This window comes from Triturus cristatus, chromosome 10 (genome assembly GCF_964204655.1).
Source record: "Triturus cristatus chromosome 10, aTriCri1.1, whole genome shotgun sequence".
NCBI lineage: Eukaryota > Metazoa > Chordata > Amphibia > Caudata > Salamandridae > Triturus > Triturus cristatus.
In genome coordinates, this window is record NC_140593.1 from 1,049,665,378 (window position 1) to 1,049,682,511 (window position 17,134).

Sequence of the window (17,134 nt, forward strand, 5' to 3'; positions counted from 1 at the left end):
TCAATTCACCAAAATGCAAGGCGTAGCTGAAGTGAACCGGTTTACTCTTATTGCAGCTGCACCGGGTTGATCATTCGTCCCACCTTTCGCTTTGTAGCACCCTCTGATTTGCTCCTCTGGGGCTAGATATAGGCAAAAACATAGTGCATGTGATTTTTATTACTGCAGCCCTCTTTATACAACTGAGGCAACCAAACACATACGCTGTGCATGATTGGCAGGATGTTTGATTGTCATATGGCTTGAATGGAAAGTGATCTGGCTTTGTGTGCAAGTCCATAGTCTGGCACAATGAAATTGTGCAGCAGGAGAGGGCCACATTATGTGGCAGGGTTGACTAAATTATGCGGCATGAAAAGCCAAATTACGCGGCATAATGAGTCAGTTTGTGATAGTATTACTACTTTCTTCGTTATTCTGCCGTTTTTACACCTGTTAAAGCAGTCTGGGCAAAGGTTACACTTCGTAATCTCTGTACTGTTAAACGTGGGAAATGATTTGATGCCAGGTGTATGGATGGGATCTGTGCTGTCTAAAAATCCCAAAAGCGCCACGAAAGCTCAGCAAAGTAATTTGTTAACGCAAGGAACGTTGCTTTAGCAGTATAATATACATGCTGTACATCGTAGTGCTGTTTAGTGGTTTCGCCCAGAATTGTTATTCACTGTCCAAATCTCAGAGCATAGCGTTGACCTAACTATCTGGTATCTGGTTCCTCTATCTATAATGACTGACCGATATTTCAGTGCTGTGTAAATTGTCTGTTTGTAAGCCATATGTCCCAGTTCTACTGATTTTAGACTACGTCAATCGGGTAGAAGGTGGAGAACATAGGAACTTTAAAGTGTGTGTATATGTATATACGCAGAGTGTGATAGTGCCTGGGTAATTATGGTTATGTTAGCATTTCCATTAAAAAGGCATTAAAAATTACTTTGGGGACACTTGAATATACAAAAGTTCCATTAAAGTTCATCCATTTTGGGTTCCACAATGCAAGGTTCATGCAGATCTGTTAAGTTAGGATTAAGAATTGGGGAGATCTAGAAAAATTGACCTTAACAGTTTTAATTCCCACAGAAATCTTGCTCTTTCTGATACTAAAAAACTGAGCACCAAACTTAGTATAAAAGTAGAACTTTGCTCATGACTTTGCTTAGTTTGGTGTAAATCCATTAAGTAGTGAAGTTAGCGGTTAAATTGTGTTGTCTGGGCATCCTGAAGTAAAAATGTAAAAATATGGACAGTTTGTTGTAGTCCGTGAACCTTATTATATAGAACTCAATGGGTCAAACTTGAAAAATATATTATCTGATAGGACAAGGGCGCTTTCTCTGGTATTCCACTTCAGTTGTGCAAACATGTAATGAACGGATTGGTTGTCTGCAACTTGGAGGAAAATGTTGCAGCTGGCATTACCGGATGTGGGGACTCGAAGGACCACCTCCAGTGGTTGAAAGCAGGGCCTTGAGCGAGGCCATCCTCTGTAGTCAGCAAGTTTGTGTACAGCGGGGGTGCTGCTTGTTGTGGGTTGCATATCGGAAATAGTTTGTTTTATAAGATTTTTATAAGACAAAAGTTACTGACAAATTCTCAAAATACACTTGGAAAAAAGAAGCAGTTAAAGTGTATTTTTGGAGGGAATTAAAAGTGAGAATAACTGATTTTCAAGTTATGGTTGAGAATGCATTCCATAACTTGCACACCAAATGCAATGCTTTTATCCTGAAAATATTTATCTCAAAAACTAACACCTTAAAGCACTACGTAATTAATAGACCTACTAAAACTAATAAATCCTAAATTTGTAGTAGTCTCTTTCAGTGGTTTTTTTTAAAGTCTTTTGTATTTAAGAAGCTCATGAAATTACAATTACTACAAGACGAGTGCATACTACAAATGTTCAAGATGTATAGACAAGAATACTGTAGCCCAGGGTTAGAACATCATTCGCATTGAGCTAATCGGTAGGCTATCACACAGGTAGGTCCACGTCATCTGGGCTCTTTCAGTGTTCAGCATAATGTATTAATTCTAATGTACATTTCAATTGCATCGTTCATATAAAGGCAGAAGTCACTAGCATTACATTTGGTGTGGGAGTAATTGGCAATATTGTAAGTTTTTTTTAATTGCGAGATAAATGTGTTAAACATGCCTCTTGGTGGACCAACTTTGTTTTGCAAGTAGATTAAGGACCCAATAAACTCGCAATGTGCACTGATTTGCCAAAGGAATGGTTCCTTTACATGCAAGATCAACTCTTCTTGATTAAGAACCCAGTGGGACATAAAGTTGTTACAGGGATTCACAAAGGCTAACCGTATGGCAACTTGTGACCTCACAGGAACACTTCTGATATAAATGTTAGGAGTCTAGCTCCGTAGACTGGAGGTTAAACTTAAATGATACATATGGGAGTACCTAACCAGACCAAACCAGATATAATTCGACCCACCTACTTTCTATTTCGTTCTAAGGTTTGCTCCAGGCCATTTTGAGTGACTAATGTGCTTACGATACATTATATTGGTCGAGCGGGGACCTTCTCATGCTTGTAACCCTACCACTGCTGGACGCAGGGACCTTAAGACCAGACCATACTACGTGTCCAGTAGAGGAGCACAACCAGGTCAGGGGGCTATAATCTGCCATAGTCTGTTGTACGGTTGGCGAAGTCTTTGAAATAGACTATATTGACCTGGTGGCCAGTGGGTGGACTTTATAAAGAGAAGGTTGCTGCTGAGATTATAATATTGTAGTTACAGTACATTAATCTGCCTTCCTCTGAGGGTGAAGCAACAGCGTAATGTCAAACACGACCACACTTGCATCATCCCTAGCCAGTGGCAAACAGATCAAGGGCGTGAGGTATTGTGACCTTTCAGTCTAGTCTATCCTAATTCATTACTGCTTTGGGCAGAATACGTTTTCTCAACAGAGGAAACCTTCAGCTCTGGACCCATTCAATAGATGGGCGGATAATTCATGAAATGGAAAGCTGTAAATCTCAGAATGAAAAAGTTCTATTCCTTGCATTAAATCGGACTACAATAAATTAGTTTCTTTGTGGTGCAGGTTTATCTAGTCATGAAGTGTGGATAATCAGTGAAAGGATGAGCCATTCTACACTTTATTTGTCCCTGTTGTGCGCTTTTGAACTATATGTAGGCTGCTGCATTTTCCTACCCAATGGAACGGTCTTGCTTTCTTGATTTGTCTCCTGCACTGAATAGTGTTGCTTCAATAGGCATGGAGAACAGTGATATCCACAGCTCCTTAGACTTCCTTTATTAAGCGTGATGTTCCCATCTGAAAGGATCTGCACTAACTACGGTGTTGTCTGAAAATATACTTGAGTGGTTTGAGGAAGCCCGGTTATGGTGGTGGTTCAAAGTGCCTGTATTGCTTGCTATCTAAGGTGTACCATTTACCTATAATTCCTTTTTCAGTTTGAATTTATATTTATGTACCTGGTTCCCTATCGACCTTGTCCAGCCTCAGTTAATGTCCCTTGGAACATAAACATCCACTATGGAATTTTCTTGAATTTTCCTTTGGCAGTTCATAGCTTTTACCATGACATACTTTTGTTTTCAAAGGGTGTCATGGTTGGCATGGGCCAAAAAGACAGCTACGTTGGTGATGAAGCTCAGAGCAAGCGTGGTATCCTGACCCTGAAGTACCCTATTGAACACGGTATAGTCACCAATTGGGATGATATGGAGAAGATCTGGCATCACACCTTCTACAACGAGCTCCGTGTTGCCCCTGAGGAACATCCTGTACTTTTAACAGAGGCGCCACTGAACCCCAAGGCCAACAGAGAAAAGATGACTCAGGTGGGTAAACCTATTTTCCCCTGACAATTGGAGGAATTCCACAGAAATGAGGATCCTTCACTATCTAGGCTTGCCCAATCTGTTATTCCACTTCAAGGTCTAAGCTGTTTGGGACGCTTTTTAATCTTTCTTAAAACCAGTGTTACGAGAGCGAATTAGAAATTGAACATATGCTCTCCAAGTACACCCAAACACTGAAAACAGGTTTCCAAGAGGAAGGGTGTGTATTTGAGATGTGGTGAATCTGTTTGATCCCATAACTTTAGTTTTGTGTAGTTCCCTTTTTGAGACTGCCTTGCGCAGTTCTATAGCGCCATCTTGCAGCGACCTTAAGTTCTTGCTTGGAAAGTGCCTATATGCATGTATGTGGAATGATCTGTTTAAAATAAATCCAGTTTGAATTACCCAGCAGTCTAAAGCTACCTTTTGCATTCTGGATTCATTAGAATGTTGACTGACTCTAAAACAGTTATTTTTTAATTTATTTTTAAATGCAATAAAAATGCATAACTTGACAATTTTCAAATCTCAAAGTTTCAGAAATGCTGCGGAAATTGCACAATATCCAGAATCCTGCCCGTTTGACTACTGAGTAGCCTAAAATTGTTCCCATATCCTCCGCTTCCCCATTGTACACTTTTTCTTTTTCCTTTTGACGGAGAATGTATTTTTATTGTATTTATTTTTATGTACATTTTGATGTAATAGTTGAGTGTTCCTATTTGAATTATTGTAGTTTTTTTTTTTTTTTTGCAGCATGTTCCTTTACTTGTGACCTTAACTCTGCCTATTTTTAGGGTGGAGGGGGCAGATTTTGTGGAACTTCTACCATGGAGTCTGAAGTACCTTCGAAGTGGGACAGGTTGTGTAAAGTTATCAATATTAATTGAATTCTTTAACTTATAGATCATGTTTGAGACCTTCAACACCCCGGCCATGTATGTGGCAATCCAGGCTGTGCTGTCCTTGTATGCCTCTGGTCGTACCACTGGTATTGTGATGGATTCCGGTGATGGTGTCACCCATACAGTGCCCATCTATGAAGGTTATGCCCTCCCTCATGCCATCCTGCGTCTTGACTTGGCTGGTCGTGACCTGACGGACTACCTCATGAAGATCCTGACCGAGCGGGGTTACAGCTTCACAACCACAGCTGAAAGGGAAATTGTGCGTGACATCAAAGAGAAGCTCTGCTACGTCGCCCTGGACTTTGAGCAGGAAATGGCCACTGCTGCTTCTTCATCCTCTCTAGAGAAGAGCTATGAATTGCCAGACGGTCAGGTCATCACCATTGGCAATGAGAGGTTCCGTGCTCCTGAGGCTCTTTTCCAGCCTGCCTTCCTCGGTGAGTAGTCCTGCCCCACGGTATCATAGTCTTCGAACACAAGCAGGAAATATATGCACGTGAAGTACAATATTTATAGTATGTATAGGAATACCTTAATTGGAGCACTAGTTGCTGCTCTTTGAATGCAGGTCATTCGGTGGTAAATGTTTTCTTGTTTAGCGCTTCAAAATGTGCTTCTCAATATAGTTTTTTATTTTTTTTAAATCTTTTTATTAAATTTCAAATTAAGTCAAGGGAAGCAGCACACATTTGCGCCACGCAGGGCGCATATTGTAAAAGAAAATGAAACCTTTCCAGGTGACAGATGCATATCTAGTGCAGATATTGTGACAGTACACCTTCAATTCTCCATCCACAGTTCAAGCATTGTCACGCAACCAGACTTAACAGGACTCATGAGCAGAGCAGGCAACCATAAACATTTTAAGATTCAGTATTATCATCATCATCAGTAGTAGTAGTAGCTTGCAAATACTGCCGAAGTGGCTCCCAAAGATCATTAGGCCTGGATGCAGAAGGTAATTCCTCTGCATAAATTGCAAGAGTTTTCCTACAATATAATAAATCTTTAATCCAATCTGGTATCCGAGGGCAGAGGCGACCATCCCAGGTCATAGCAACTCGCCTTTTAGCTAACAAAAGAGCAACGCATGTAAATCTACCTAGCACCCCCTTTATCTGTGGTACATGACAAAGCAAGCACGCCGTCGGCGTGCACTGTATCATAACTCCCGCCATCCTACGTATAGGACTGAGCATCTCCTTCCAGTATGTGTACACCGCTATGCAGTCCCGCGCAAGATGGCAGAAGTCCGCATTGTTGTGCCCACATCTCCGACACCGTGCAGAGTCTCGGAGACCCATTTTGTACAATTTAAGAGTATAGTATACCTGGTGTATAAATTTCAGATGTATGATACGCAGATTACCATTGGGAGATAACGTCCCCGTAAGGGTACATATTTGTTCCCAGTCTTTCGCTGTTAAGGGGATCTCTAGCGCAGAGTTCCAACGCTCTAGACTACTATCCACCCCCTCCGCACCTCTTCCTGTATTGATTTATATAACTTTGTAATTTTCTCTTGAAAGGGACCACTAGCAGCAGCTGCAGAGAGAGAAGCATCGGCGGTTCGGACGGAAACCTCGAATAGTGACTTTTCAGAGCTCGCTTTAGTCGGTGTGTCGTGTATGTGAATAGCGGCATGGGATTGCTAATGAATCCAAATTCAGTGTCTCACGGACGTGCCCTCTGAATATACATTGCGCATATGAGTTATTCCTACTTCTTTCAGCGCCCTGATAGGACCAGTCTCCTGCATAACATAACGCCGCAAGCGGCATTGCCCGCGCATATAGAGGGAGCTTTCCTGCCATCCTGCCAATTGCCTGCCATGCCCCCACCGTCGCATCTATTGAGTTAATTTCTTGTTGGGGTTGTACCTCTTTTTACATGAGTAAGTATTCCCGACAGTGGTATGGGATTTTAAAAGTTGAGTCCTGACAATTGCGAAAAAATGTCTGGTTAACGGAATGGGAATATTGCAGAACAAGTACAAAAATCGCAGCAGAACTACCGTTTTGAGTATCGCAACCCTATCTGCCAAAGACAGCGGGAGATGCACCCATCCCTCAACCTGCTCCTCCAGTCGATGCAGCGCCCTGCCGTAGTTTTCCTTGTACCCAGACACCTAAATTGACTGGTTCAGTCGTCCAGATTAACGGATATTCCAAGGGGGGGGGGGGGGGACGCGTATCTGAGGTTAATGGAATAATCACGGACTTTCCCCAATTGATCATGAGGCCAGAAAAAAGACCAAACCTGATGTATTCCCGCAGCACCTGCGATAGGTGGGTCTGCGGTTCTCGTATGAAGAGGACCATATCATCCGCGTACATAGATATCCCGACCGGGCGTTGATTGAAATTAAACGCAGCCTGTCTATGGCGCTGACGTATTATACAGGCCAGCGGTTCGGGCACAAGAGCAAACAGGAGAGGCGACAACGGGCACCCCTGCCTGGTGCCTTGATCTATACGGAGAGGGTCTGAGGTAAGGCCCCCAACACTCACCCTCGCTGAGGTGTCTGTATAGAGGATTTGCAGCCATCGCAAGAAAACATTTGGAAGGCCCATTCTCCTCAAGAAGTGAAACATATACTCCAGTCGATGGAATCGAAGGCCTTAGCGGCGTCAAGCATGACCGCAGCGGCCTGAAGATCGGGGTTAAGGATGTGATACATGGCAAATATCGTGCGTAGGTTATTGGCGGTAGAACGCCCTGGGACAAAGCCAGCCTGATCCGGAAGCACCAGAACTGGGAGCAGGGGCTGCAGTTTAAGAGCTAATATTTTCGCAAAAATTTTGGCATCTAGGTTTATTAATGACCAGGGTCGATACGATTCGCACTTAGGCGGGTCTTTATCTTTAACAGTGATAAGCGCTTGTCGAAGTGAGGGCGGCAGCATTCCGAACTCGTGCGCTTCCGCATATACCTCTAAGAGGTATGGGGCGACAATGTCTATGTATTGCTTGTAGAATTCCGAGGTGAGCCCATCCGGGCCAGGGGCATGTTAGGTAGGGATTTAATGGCTTGTTATCAGACTCCTCTATGGGCCGTCCGAGGTATGCGCGGTGCCCGTCTGCAAGCCAAACACATGCAACTCCCTCCAGATATTCTGACAGCCGCGTCATCGCATACGCCCCTAGAAGCGTATAGCTCACCATAATTTTTTTTAAATTGTTCCACTATGTCCTGGGGTTGATAGTGTTCTCCCCCATTCTCGTCTACTATCTTGTGAATATGCTCGTAATTAGCTCGAGTCTGAATAGTCTCAGCAAGCCTCCTGCCTGGGTGCCCAGCCTCACCATAAGCCCTGGACACCTGTTGCCTCGATATATAACGTATCTCGGTGCTCGCTAAGTCATCGTGTTCTTTCAGCAGAGCATGAATCCTGTCAAGTGGTCGTCGGGTTCGCTATATATTGCTCTTGAAGTTCACCCAACTGCGCTTCGATCTTCGACAACTGTCGTCTGAGGTCCCTCAGTATCCCTGAAGAGGTACTCCTACATACCACCCAAATTGTAACCTTGCTTCCCACAGTGTTGCAAAACTATCCACTGACCCCACATTCTGTGTGAAATATTGTGTGATAGCCTGTCACAGTGTCGTCCTATATCGGATCTAGTAATGCCGCCGCTCTGAATCTCCACGTAAAAGGAAAGTGCATGTTAGTTGGTATAAGGATTGTTAGCAGTACTGGGTTATGGTCTGAGCGTGCGTGGTAAGTTGCTCACATTCACAACCCAGCAGTTAGCACCCTCATTCAGTAGCCAGTAGTCTAGCCTTGACCAACTGTGATACGACGGCGTCACATGCGTACCCATTCTCTCAGCAGCGTTTCGTAACCTCCATACATCTATGAAGCCCATTTCCACTATAGCATTCCGCACACACTGCGCCACTTTCACTGTACGCGCCCCTTGTGGATTACACCCATCAACGGTCGGGTCGAGGTGAGTATTAAAATCACCCCCCCCCCCCCCCCCCCCCCTAGAATCACCGCATCCGGCCACGTCCGGAGCACATCCAGCAGCCGTACATAAGGTTGTGGATCGTCTACCACTGGTCCATACATATTGACAAGTGTAATCAGAACATTTCCTAGCTTGCCATGAACTAAGGCCCATCTCCCGTCGCCGTCAGTCTGCGATCGTATGGGGGAGAATGGAATGCCCTTCATCAGTATTAGCACCCCCCCCCCTGGCGTACGTGGAAAAAAGACGTCCATCGGTACCCCGCCCATCTACGCGCTACATTAGATTCGCCCCGCGTGGACAAATGCGTTTCCTGCAGCAGAGCAATATGAATTTTATGCCTATCAGGATGCGCTAACACCTGCAACTTTTTTGGATTGTTTAGTCCGCGAATATTCCATGTCACACAGTTGTAACTCTCACCCATTGTTCCTAATGCCCCGCACCACTCTGCCTGCAAACATTAACATTGACATACACCTCGACCATCTGAAAAGATCTGTGTCCGCTTCCGTCACATGTAACATAACAACCCCAACAAAAGGCCAAAGCCCTCCCCTACCCACTTCAGCAACCCCAATACGCCAAAGACCATGCCTGCTATAACTGTCCCACCAACCAAAGTACTACACACCGCAAGATTAAGTTGGGGTATTCCCATGGGGGGGGGGGGGGTGTGGCGGGGGGGGGGGGGGGGGTTGCGTGCATTTCTCTCCCCTATTGTAAAGGAGAGGGCCACAGTCAGTCTATCACCACTGACGCACTCCCCCGCAACCTTCATCGTACATATAGACCATAACATTATCCGAGTACCCAGGCTTCCACGTCTATCCACACCCAGCGACAACATATTGGGCCTAAGGAACATCCCATCGCCCAGCATCGTATAATGTACCACAGCGCATGGCAGCGCAGCGCCCTCCCATGTATCCCCATCTAGGACACAGCCAGCCCGCAACCACACAATGCATAAAGATCACAACCTCAACAGCTGCCTCGTAAGACGCTACATCATGTGCTGCAGTGTGGGCAATCGGCATGTGCCAACCTGCCCTTTAGAAGACCTGTCCTCAGCTATACCTCCACAGTTTCATGAGCCAAGAGAGCAGGGAAAAATAGAGAGCAACAGGACATCTAATACATAAGTACTATTCGACATCAGAAGTGTGTTCAGGTGTCTGTTTTTTGCTCAGTCTGTGCATACTCAATAGCTAGCTTCGGATTATTAATCTTTGTTGCTCTGTCCTCACCAATCCGTAGTCTCGCAGGATATAGCGTAGCATACGGCACTTGCTCCTGAATCAGCACTTTTTTTTTACACCTTGGAACTCTTTTCTCGCCGCCTGGACCGAAGCTGTCAAGTCCGGGTAGTATGAGTTCGTTTCCCTGATAGAGTAGCTTTCCCTTCTGACGTGCCACATGCAACACCGCATCCCTGTCTCTGAAATTGAGAAGGTGTGCTATAATGGAGCGCGGTGGGGCACCTGGAGGCGGGCGCGCCGCCAGAGATCTGTGTGCCCGCTCAACCACCAGCATATTGGAGAGGGTTTCCGGCCCACATGTCCCGCAGGAGAGTTTCGATGTACACATCCAGTCGGCCCACATTTGATTCCAGCAGGCCTAGAATGCGTATGTTACGCCTCGAGCACGCTTCAATATCCTTCTTGTCCTTGATTAGCGCCAATTTTTTCCATGTCTGTCGCTTTGGCAGCCACGTGTTGCAATCCGTCCTCAGCATCCGAGATACTCTGCTCAGCCGCCCCTATCTCGCTCCCTGCTTATCCAATTTTGCTGATATACTGTCCATGCGGCTGGTGAGCGCCTCGATCTTGCAGTCTATTGATTGCAGACTATTCTGAATCGCCTCCAGAGTCTTCTCCAACGCTGTGGGGACCTGCTCCGTTGCGTCCATTTCCGCATCTGATGGCGCGCCCTGCGGGGCGTTACTCTACTTGCGCGATTCAAAGTTGAGACGAGGCTGGTGTTATCAAGTTTCCCCATTATTCAGAGTTTTATCCCTTCTTGTCAGGTATTCTGTCGCGCCGCGTGGCACAAGAGCACACAGAGGCAGCAAACCAACCAGGTGTCCACTGCTTCACTGATCAAGGTAGCACTTAGTCCACACACCCGACCCATCCCGCCAACCCACAGGGCCAGATACCCAGCAGCACTTTCAGAATACACAGGCACGGACGGGTAGTCGCCAATCAGAATCCACTTAGCTCCTCGATCTCTGCAGTCCAGTATTCACATCCCGTGGCTTAAAGGCCAGCACTCCCCCAGGTCTGCCGCAGACCGCCGCCCCACCAACAGGGATGTTAGCTCCGTACCGCAATTGTTGCAAGTAGCGCAGGCCTAGTCCGCAACTTTATCAACGCCCTCTGAGGGGGCTCCCAGCCACACACGAGGATAGCGTCACCGCCAGTGTACCGAACCTGATGTTGAAGGGGGGCCCGGGGAGCATCTGACTAGCAGAGGCCACAGGGAGACCGACGGCAGGCCACACAGGGGTCCCCCAGTACGCAGGGCGGCCCCAAAACCGCAGCAGTCAAAACATAATCGGGGGAGGTTGGGGGGATTGTATCCCAGATATTCCACTTACTGCCGCGATGTCTCCTTCTGATCCCCCGGGGCACCCTGCCGCCGCCGATCAGCACCCTGCGGCCTGGTGTCTCCACAAGCCAGGCGCTTGTGCAGCGCCCGCCCGCGATAATGGGACAGGCCGCGATCTCATGTCTCTGCATCCAGCTCCGGTGCGGGGCCCTACCGGCACCCCGACCTCTTAATTCACCCGACTCATCGCGGTCAATGTCCCTCGATCTCCGTCGCATCCCCGGAACAGCTCACCTCCTCAGATCGCCGCCATGTTGCCTGCGCGCGGTCTCTGAGGATCGGTCTCAATTGTGGCAGCAGGGTTGTCGCGCTCCGCCGCTATCTTGGCTGTGGTGGTCCCCGGGCACTCAGGAGCCGTTCCACCGCATCAGGCTCGCGGGAGAGCTCCAGTAGACAATTCCGTATATCATTACGGCGACCGGTGGAGCTGCACTACAGTGCCGCCATTTCGCCGCGTGCCAAGCCACGCCCCCGTGCTTCTCAATATTGTTGATCAGGAACGGCATGAGTACACATTTAATGAGGTGGTGATTTTACATTTTGAGGCAGATGTAGAAGAAGCAACTTGTATGAATTTGAGTAAACCATATTTGCACTTTTTTTAAATGATCGTGCAGTAGTATTGGGTGTTCACAGGGTTGTTACTTGTAGTGTGTGATGTTAGATATTTTGTTTAATATAACTATTGGGTGGGATGTAAGGACCATTTTAAATTTGGAGCAGTAGTAAGCAAGTTTGGCAGTAAATCCTGCTAAAAGGGGTTTTAGTTAAGTATCTGATTTTTCAAAGATACTTAGGGGGTGCTCCTGGGATATAGAGGGTTTGGGTTGAAAGATGTGTGTATTTTGTGAGTCTGGAGAGAAAATGTGGGTGAAGTTGTCTGTTAAACTGTACCATGCTTTCCAAAGCACCAGAATAAGGTTCCTGAAATAGGATCACTTTGTGTAGTTTTGGAGATGTGGTGTTTGTGGGATGGTGTTTACGACTATGGGTGTAGTAGAAATAGTCAATGGCATAGAAGTGGGAAATTGGTGTAACTCAATGTTCCAATGTGTTTGAGAGATGTGATGAAATACTGGATTGTATATGGAGTCTGAGGGCAGTGAGTGGCATCGCACTAAATCGTGGTTTGACTGGGATGCAGATTTTCGTAATCTGCTTGTGGAGGTGATTGAATTGCATCGGTTTGTCCAGGAAGTAGTCTAGGACCACAAGCGTTTGGTTGCTATTTTTTCCAGAGGAACTGGTTACAGGGTAAGGCTCAGAGCGGGAGACCAGAAGTCACTGGATGAATCCATGCACAAAACCAGGATTAGTTAGGCACGTTGTAAGACAGTACACAAGGCTCTGAGTCCTCCATGACACCAGGAGTTGGCAGCAGAATGGTGGTGGGGGTTTACTTAAGACAGAACATGAGTGTCCACCGCATGCTGGTGACCTACCTGGAGTGTCTGTAGGCTGCTTGGCTCAAATGCCCCCCTGGTGACTCTGTTGCGCTCAGTGCCTGGTGCTGCATAAAGGTGGTTGGGAGAGCCTCCAGGGCAATGCTTAAGATGGAACTGGTGTGTGTTCTCGTAGTTGAGAGGGTTTCTAGGATTTTGACTCCATCATTGCAGACGGAGCAGTAAAAAAATCTTGCTCCTTATCCTTGTTTTTTTTCCAGTTGGTAAGTTCAGGTTGAAGCTAAAAACAAATTGCTCTCCTACAGTAAGACTGTCTGATGGTGACCTTGGATGTTTTGTGGGACCTTCTTTGGTACTTAAAAAAACTTGTTAGTCAAAGGCTTGAAACCAGTTTGATCAATTTGTGTACAGTTGCCCTTCATATCCTACCTAGAGTGAGTCCTCAAACTGTTTACAGCTTGTACCATTTTGTTAGTGGCCCTGAAGTGCTCGACTCAACGTTTTGTCAACGTTCATTCTCCTATCACTTACACAAGCTCTATTTTCTAGTGATTTGTGGCTTTTCCATCTGTAGTAATGCCTGTCTACTGGCCCTTTTAGCATTTTGGTTTTCTGGTGGTGGGCAAAATATTTTTCATTTAGTATGTTAAATGCTCCCATGTGCCTGGCAATGTATTTGTCACTCATTTTTCTGGAATTATTCAGATTTTGTGTGACAATTGATAGTTGTAACTAAGAACAAAGCCTTTTTAAGGGTATTATGGAAATAATCCATCTGGTCCTGCTCAGATGATTGCAAGAAGTTACTTGCTCACTTCGGTTTGCTGGGTGCTGTATCAGAAATTTCATCTGCATGGCATACCAGTGTGCTCCCCTGCCCTGATTCAACTACATGCATCTGGTATCCTGATTCCTATTTTGGCCAGATCATCTCACCAATATAGCACGTGTGCAGTGTTTACACCTGACCCTGACTACAAGATCCAGAGCCTGTCCTGTGACACCCCCCCCCCCCCCCCCCCCCCCAAGGGGCACACCAACCAAACCCACAAGTGGATGGACTATTGTCCCAGTCCTGGTGATGGCAGCATACAGTATTGACTGGTGTCACCAGACCCTTTTTTCTTGGTTTCGTGGAGTGTGACCTTGAGACCCCTCTTGTGAAGTGTCTGAATGATGGCACCTATGGGATTCATTTTAGGTGCATCTGAGTCTACACGGAGAAAGATGGACTTAGAATCACTTCCCTAGGCAGGCAGTGAATGTGTATTGCCCGGTGTCTGGAGAGAACAGACACCTTAGAAATGAGGATGGAGACTGTGCCACCTTTAGAAGTTTCATGAGGACTTGTCAGCAAGGGGCTCTGAATAGTTTTGAGATCTGGGGGGGGGGGGGGGGGCGGGCAAGCAAGTGAATACCATGAGTTGCCAATTCACAAACCACTACACCAGAGGTGAAAGACTTGAAACCAAGTGAAAGGTCTGTATTTGACAGTTGGAAATTCAACATGGCACCTGTCTGACTCGTGCTTTTATAGTAACTACTGGGAAGGACCCAATACAGGGGTCATCCAGAGGGTTTAGCATGAGTGGTGTCTCAGTGGTTATAGTGCCATGAGGGGGAAGTTCCACCATGTTCAGTGGCCTGTTTGAAGTTGAATTGGGTAGTATTGAGTATTTGTGTGAAAGTACTTTTGTATCTTTCGATACCAGTGCTGGGCTGGAGATGTTATGTTGGTTGAGTTGTGATCTTTTTAACCAGCACAACACCTCCCTGAGAAGCCTGTGATAAGTCAGCCTAGCTATCATGAATGTGCAGCACAGAAGGGTTTGTACTTTGGCCAGTTTGCAAAGCCGTAGAAGGATGGGCCACAGAGCACCAGTGGCAAAGTTCCTCCACTGCCACAGCTGGGGTTAAGTTGCCCCTGACTGCCTTGTGCTACTTCTCACGTTGCTTTCCTACCCACCGCAATCTGAGTCCGAACCAGAGCTTGAAACAGTTAGGTGACCTGTAGCACTTCACATCAAACTAACACCATTTTGTTACACCAGTTAATGCACAATCTGTACTTGCTTCAGATGGTCATGAATAAAATGCTCTGCTTTTGTGTTTGGGTCTCTCATAGGCAGTGCTTGTGCTGTCTGAGACCTGCTGTATTCAGGATCTGGGCTTAAAAGCTCTACCCATTATCAAGGACTGACCCTCTTACGTGTGTTACTCCTAGCTTGTGAGCACTATTTCTTTCTTTAACCTGGACCACTGGAGTTCAGTCCCCATGGTTTACATATCTGTTAGTCTGTTTTGGCTGCATCTGCCTCCTCCCTCCTGCTTTTGAAACGCACAGCCTGGCATCAGGGTCCCTGTCTTCCTATGGCTGCTGCAGCCTCTGCCTGTTTTATTTTTTTGTGATTCTTCTAGCTCGGTCTCCCCTCCCCCAGATTGGAAATGCAATATGTTTGTGAAGCAAGGCTCGTGGTAGGTCAGCTAAAATACAAGGACTCGTATGGATGAAATTTCCCCGTGCTAAGGTTTGCTACCAGTAGACTAATTGTTCAAAACCACATGGAAATGTTCCACTAAATATGAAATTGTGTATTGAATGAGGCCTGGGGGCATGCATTTTGTTTACCCCATTTCTCAGTGTGCCGTGTGAAATCTCACGCAATGTTCAAAAGAGGCGCCCTAGCTTCTGCCCTTTTCTTCATTCTTCTTTTCCAGCCTCGCACACGGAATATTATAAAATGCAGAGTTGGCTTTCACTGATAATAAAGGAGTCTTGATTTCATATGTTTACTCGCAACATGCTTTCCTTGGACAGTTGTTGGACTTTAATGTTATAGTACTTTATCCTGCTTTTGGTGTAGCTGCTTCGTAAATATACTGTATAGAAATTTGCTTGCCAAAAATGGCGGTCGCCAAGTAAATGTGTAAAAAAAAAAAAAAAAAAATTTAAAGTATACGAAATGCCCACTGTCATGTGTTTATTAATGGGTACATTCAGTGCCGCTACAAGTACATAGGATAAAAAGAGCATTGCCAATGCAATAGGTCTCACATTTGCGAGAGCTTAAGCTATTGCCATTGAAAATGACTGCCTTTTATTGGTTTTAAAAATCAACACAAAGCATTGTGGTTCCCATTCCAATAGCTCAAACTCTTGTAAATGCGTTACAAGTGCTTGTTCTAAGATTACTCTAGGGCTTTAATTTTGAAAGACTCAAATTGATTGATTAACACTGAAAATATAAAGGTTGTTACTGGCTTTTTATTTTTTTCGTCTCTTGTACTGATGTGGTTTTCTTTCCCAATAGGTATGGAGAGTAGCGGTATCCATGAAACTACATATAATTCCATCATGAAGTGTGATGTTGATATCCGTAAGGACCTGTATGCCAACACAGTGATGTCTGGTGGTACCACTATGTACCCAGGTATTGCAGACAGAATGCAGAAGGAGATCACTGCACTGGCACCTAGCACCATGAAAATTAAGGTAGGATTTACTTGCAAGTGACCGGTCCCTTGCCTTAGTCTAAGATTTATTGGGGCACCCGATGAGACGGCTCTATATGCTTAAGAGCGCATATCAAGAGGTATAAAAACTGGCTGGGGACCTGCCTGCCATGTTGAGCTACAGCAAATATAGCAGTTAAAATATTGTATAGCTATAACTACAGCAGATTAAATAGGTTTTATAGCTCTGGTTGGGAATGCTCTTGCATACTTCTGTCGCATAACGCCGTACTAGTCATTTCTCTGCTCCAGGTCTACTAATCTACCTATTGTTTCAACCAAGCTTGCTTTTTACCACTATCTTGGCTCCACAACACTTTTTTTTATGGGTGTGAGTGGTAGGGCATGTGTTTCCTAATGTAATTTCAGTCTCTAGATCCTGCAGTACTAAAACAACCAAGTTAAAAAAAATTCATACCAGCCGGACAGCGGGAAATGAAATAGTGGCCCGTTCATTGAAAACACCAGTAGAAAATGATGCACAGGAATTTGTTTTTTTCACATACGTGACCTCCTAGCTAACTAAGCCTTCTATATCTTATAATGCAGTCATGACCACCACCTTTGAATATTCAAGGCATTTTAGTTTTAACCTGTAACTGCACACATTTTAATAAGGGACAATATGATACTACTAGAGACACTTGGAAACAAGTTTGTGTGCCGATGGCAGCCAATCATGCCTCCTGTACTAGGTTGCCCCAGAAAAATGCTTTAGTGCATTGCTTTGGTTGTAGCAACCGCTCTGGCCTTTTGGGGTACATACATAAAATTGCCTGACCTGGTTCAACTATATGTTTCAGTTTACCCTGACCACTTCTTCAGGACAATAAATTATTTGGGGGACCCTGGATTTGTGCATCAAATGTGTTTGAGGAACA

The 17,134-nt window shown here is 45.5% G+C and overlaps 1 protein-coding gene across 2 annotated transcripts in view; it reads left to right on the forward strand.

Moving 5' to 3' along the window:
- Window positions 1-17,134, forward strand: part of LOC146796544 (actin, cytoplasmic 3) — a 34,817-nt gene that overhangs the window by 12,856 nt on the left and 4,827 nt on the right. For both annotated transcript variants that reach the window (XM_085629162.1, XM_085629163.1), the window contains exons 3-5: window positions 3,603-3,842; window positions 4,749-5,187; window positions 16,052-16,233. In XM_085629162.1, coding sequence (XP_085485288.1) covers window positions 3,603-3,842; window positions 4,749-5,187; window positions 16,052-16,233 — 861 coding nt within the window. The remainder of the gene's footprint in view (window positions 1-3,602; window positions 3,843-4,748; window positions 5,188-16,051; window positions 16,234-17,134) is intronic.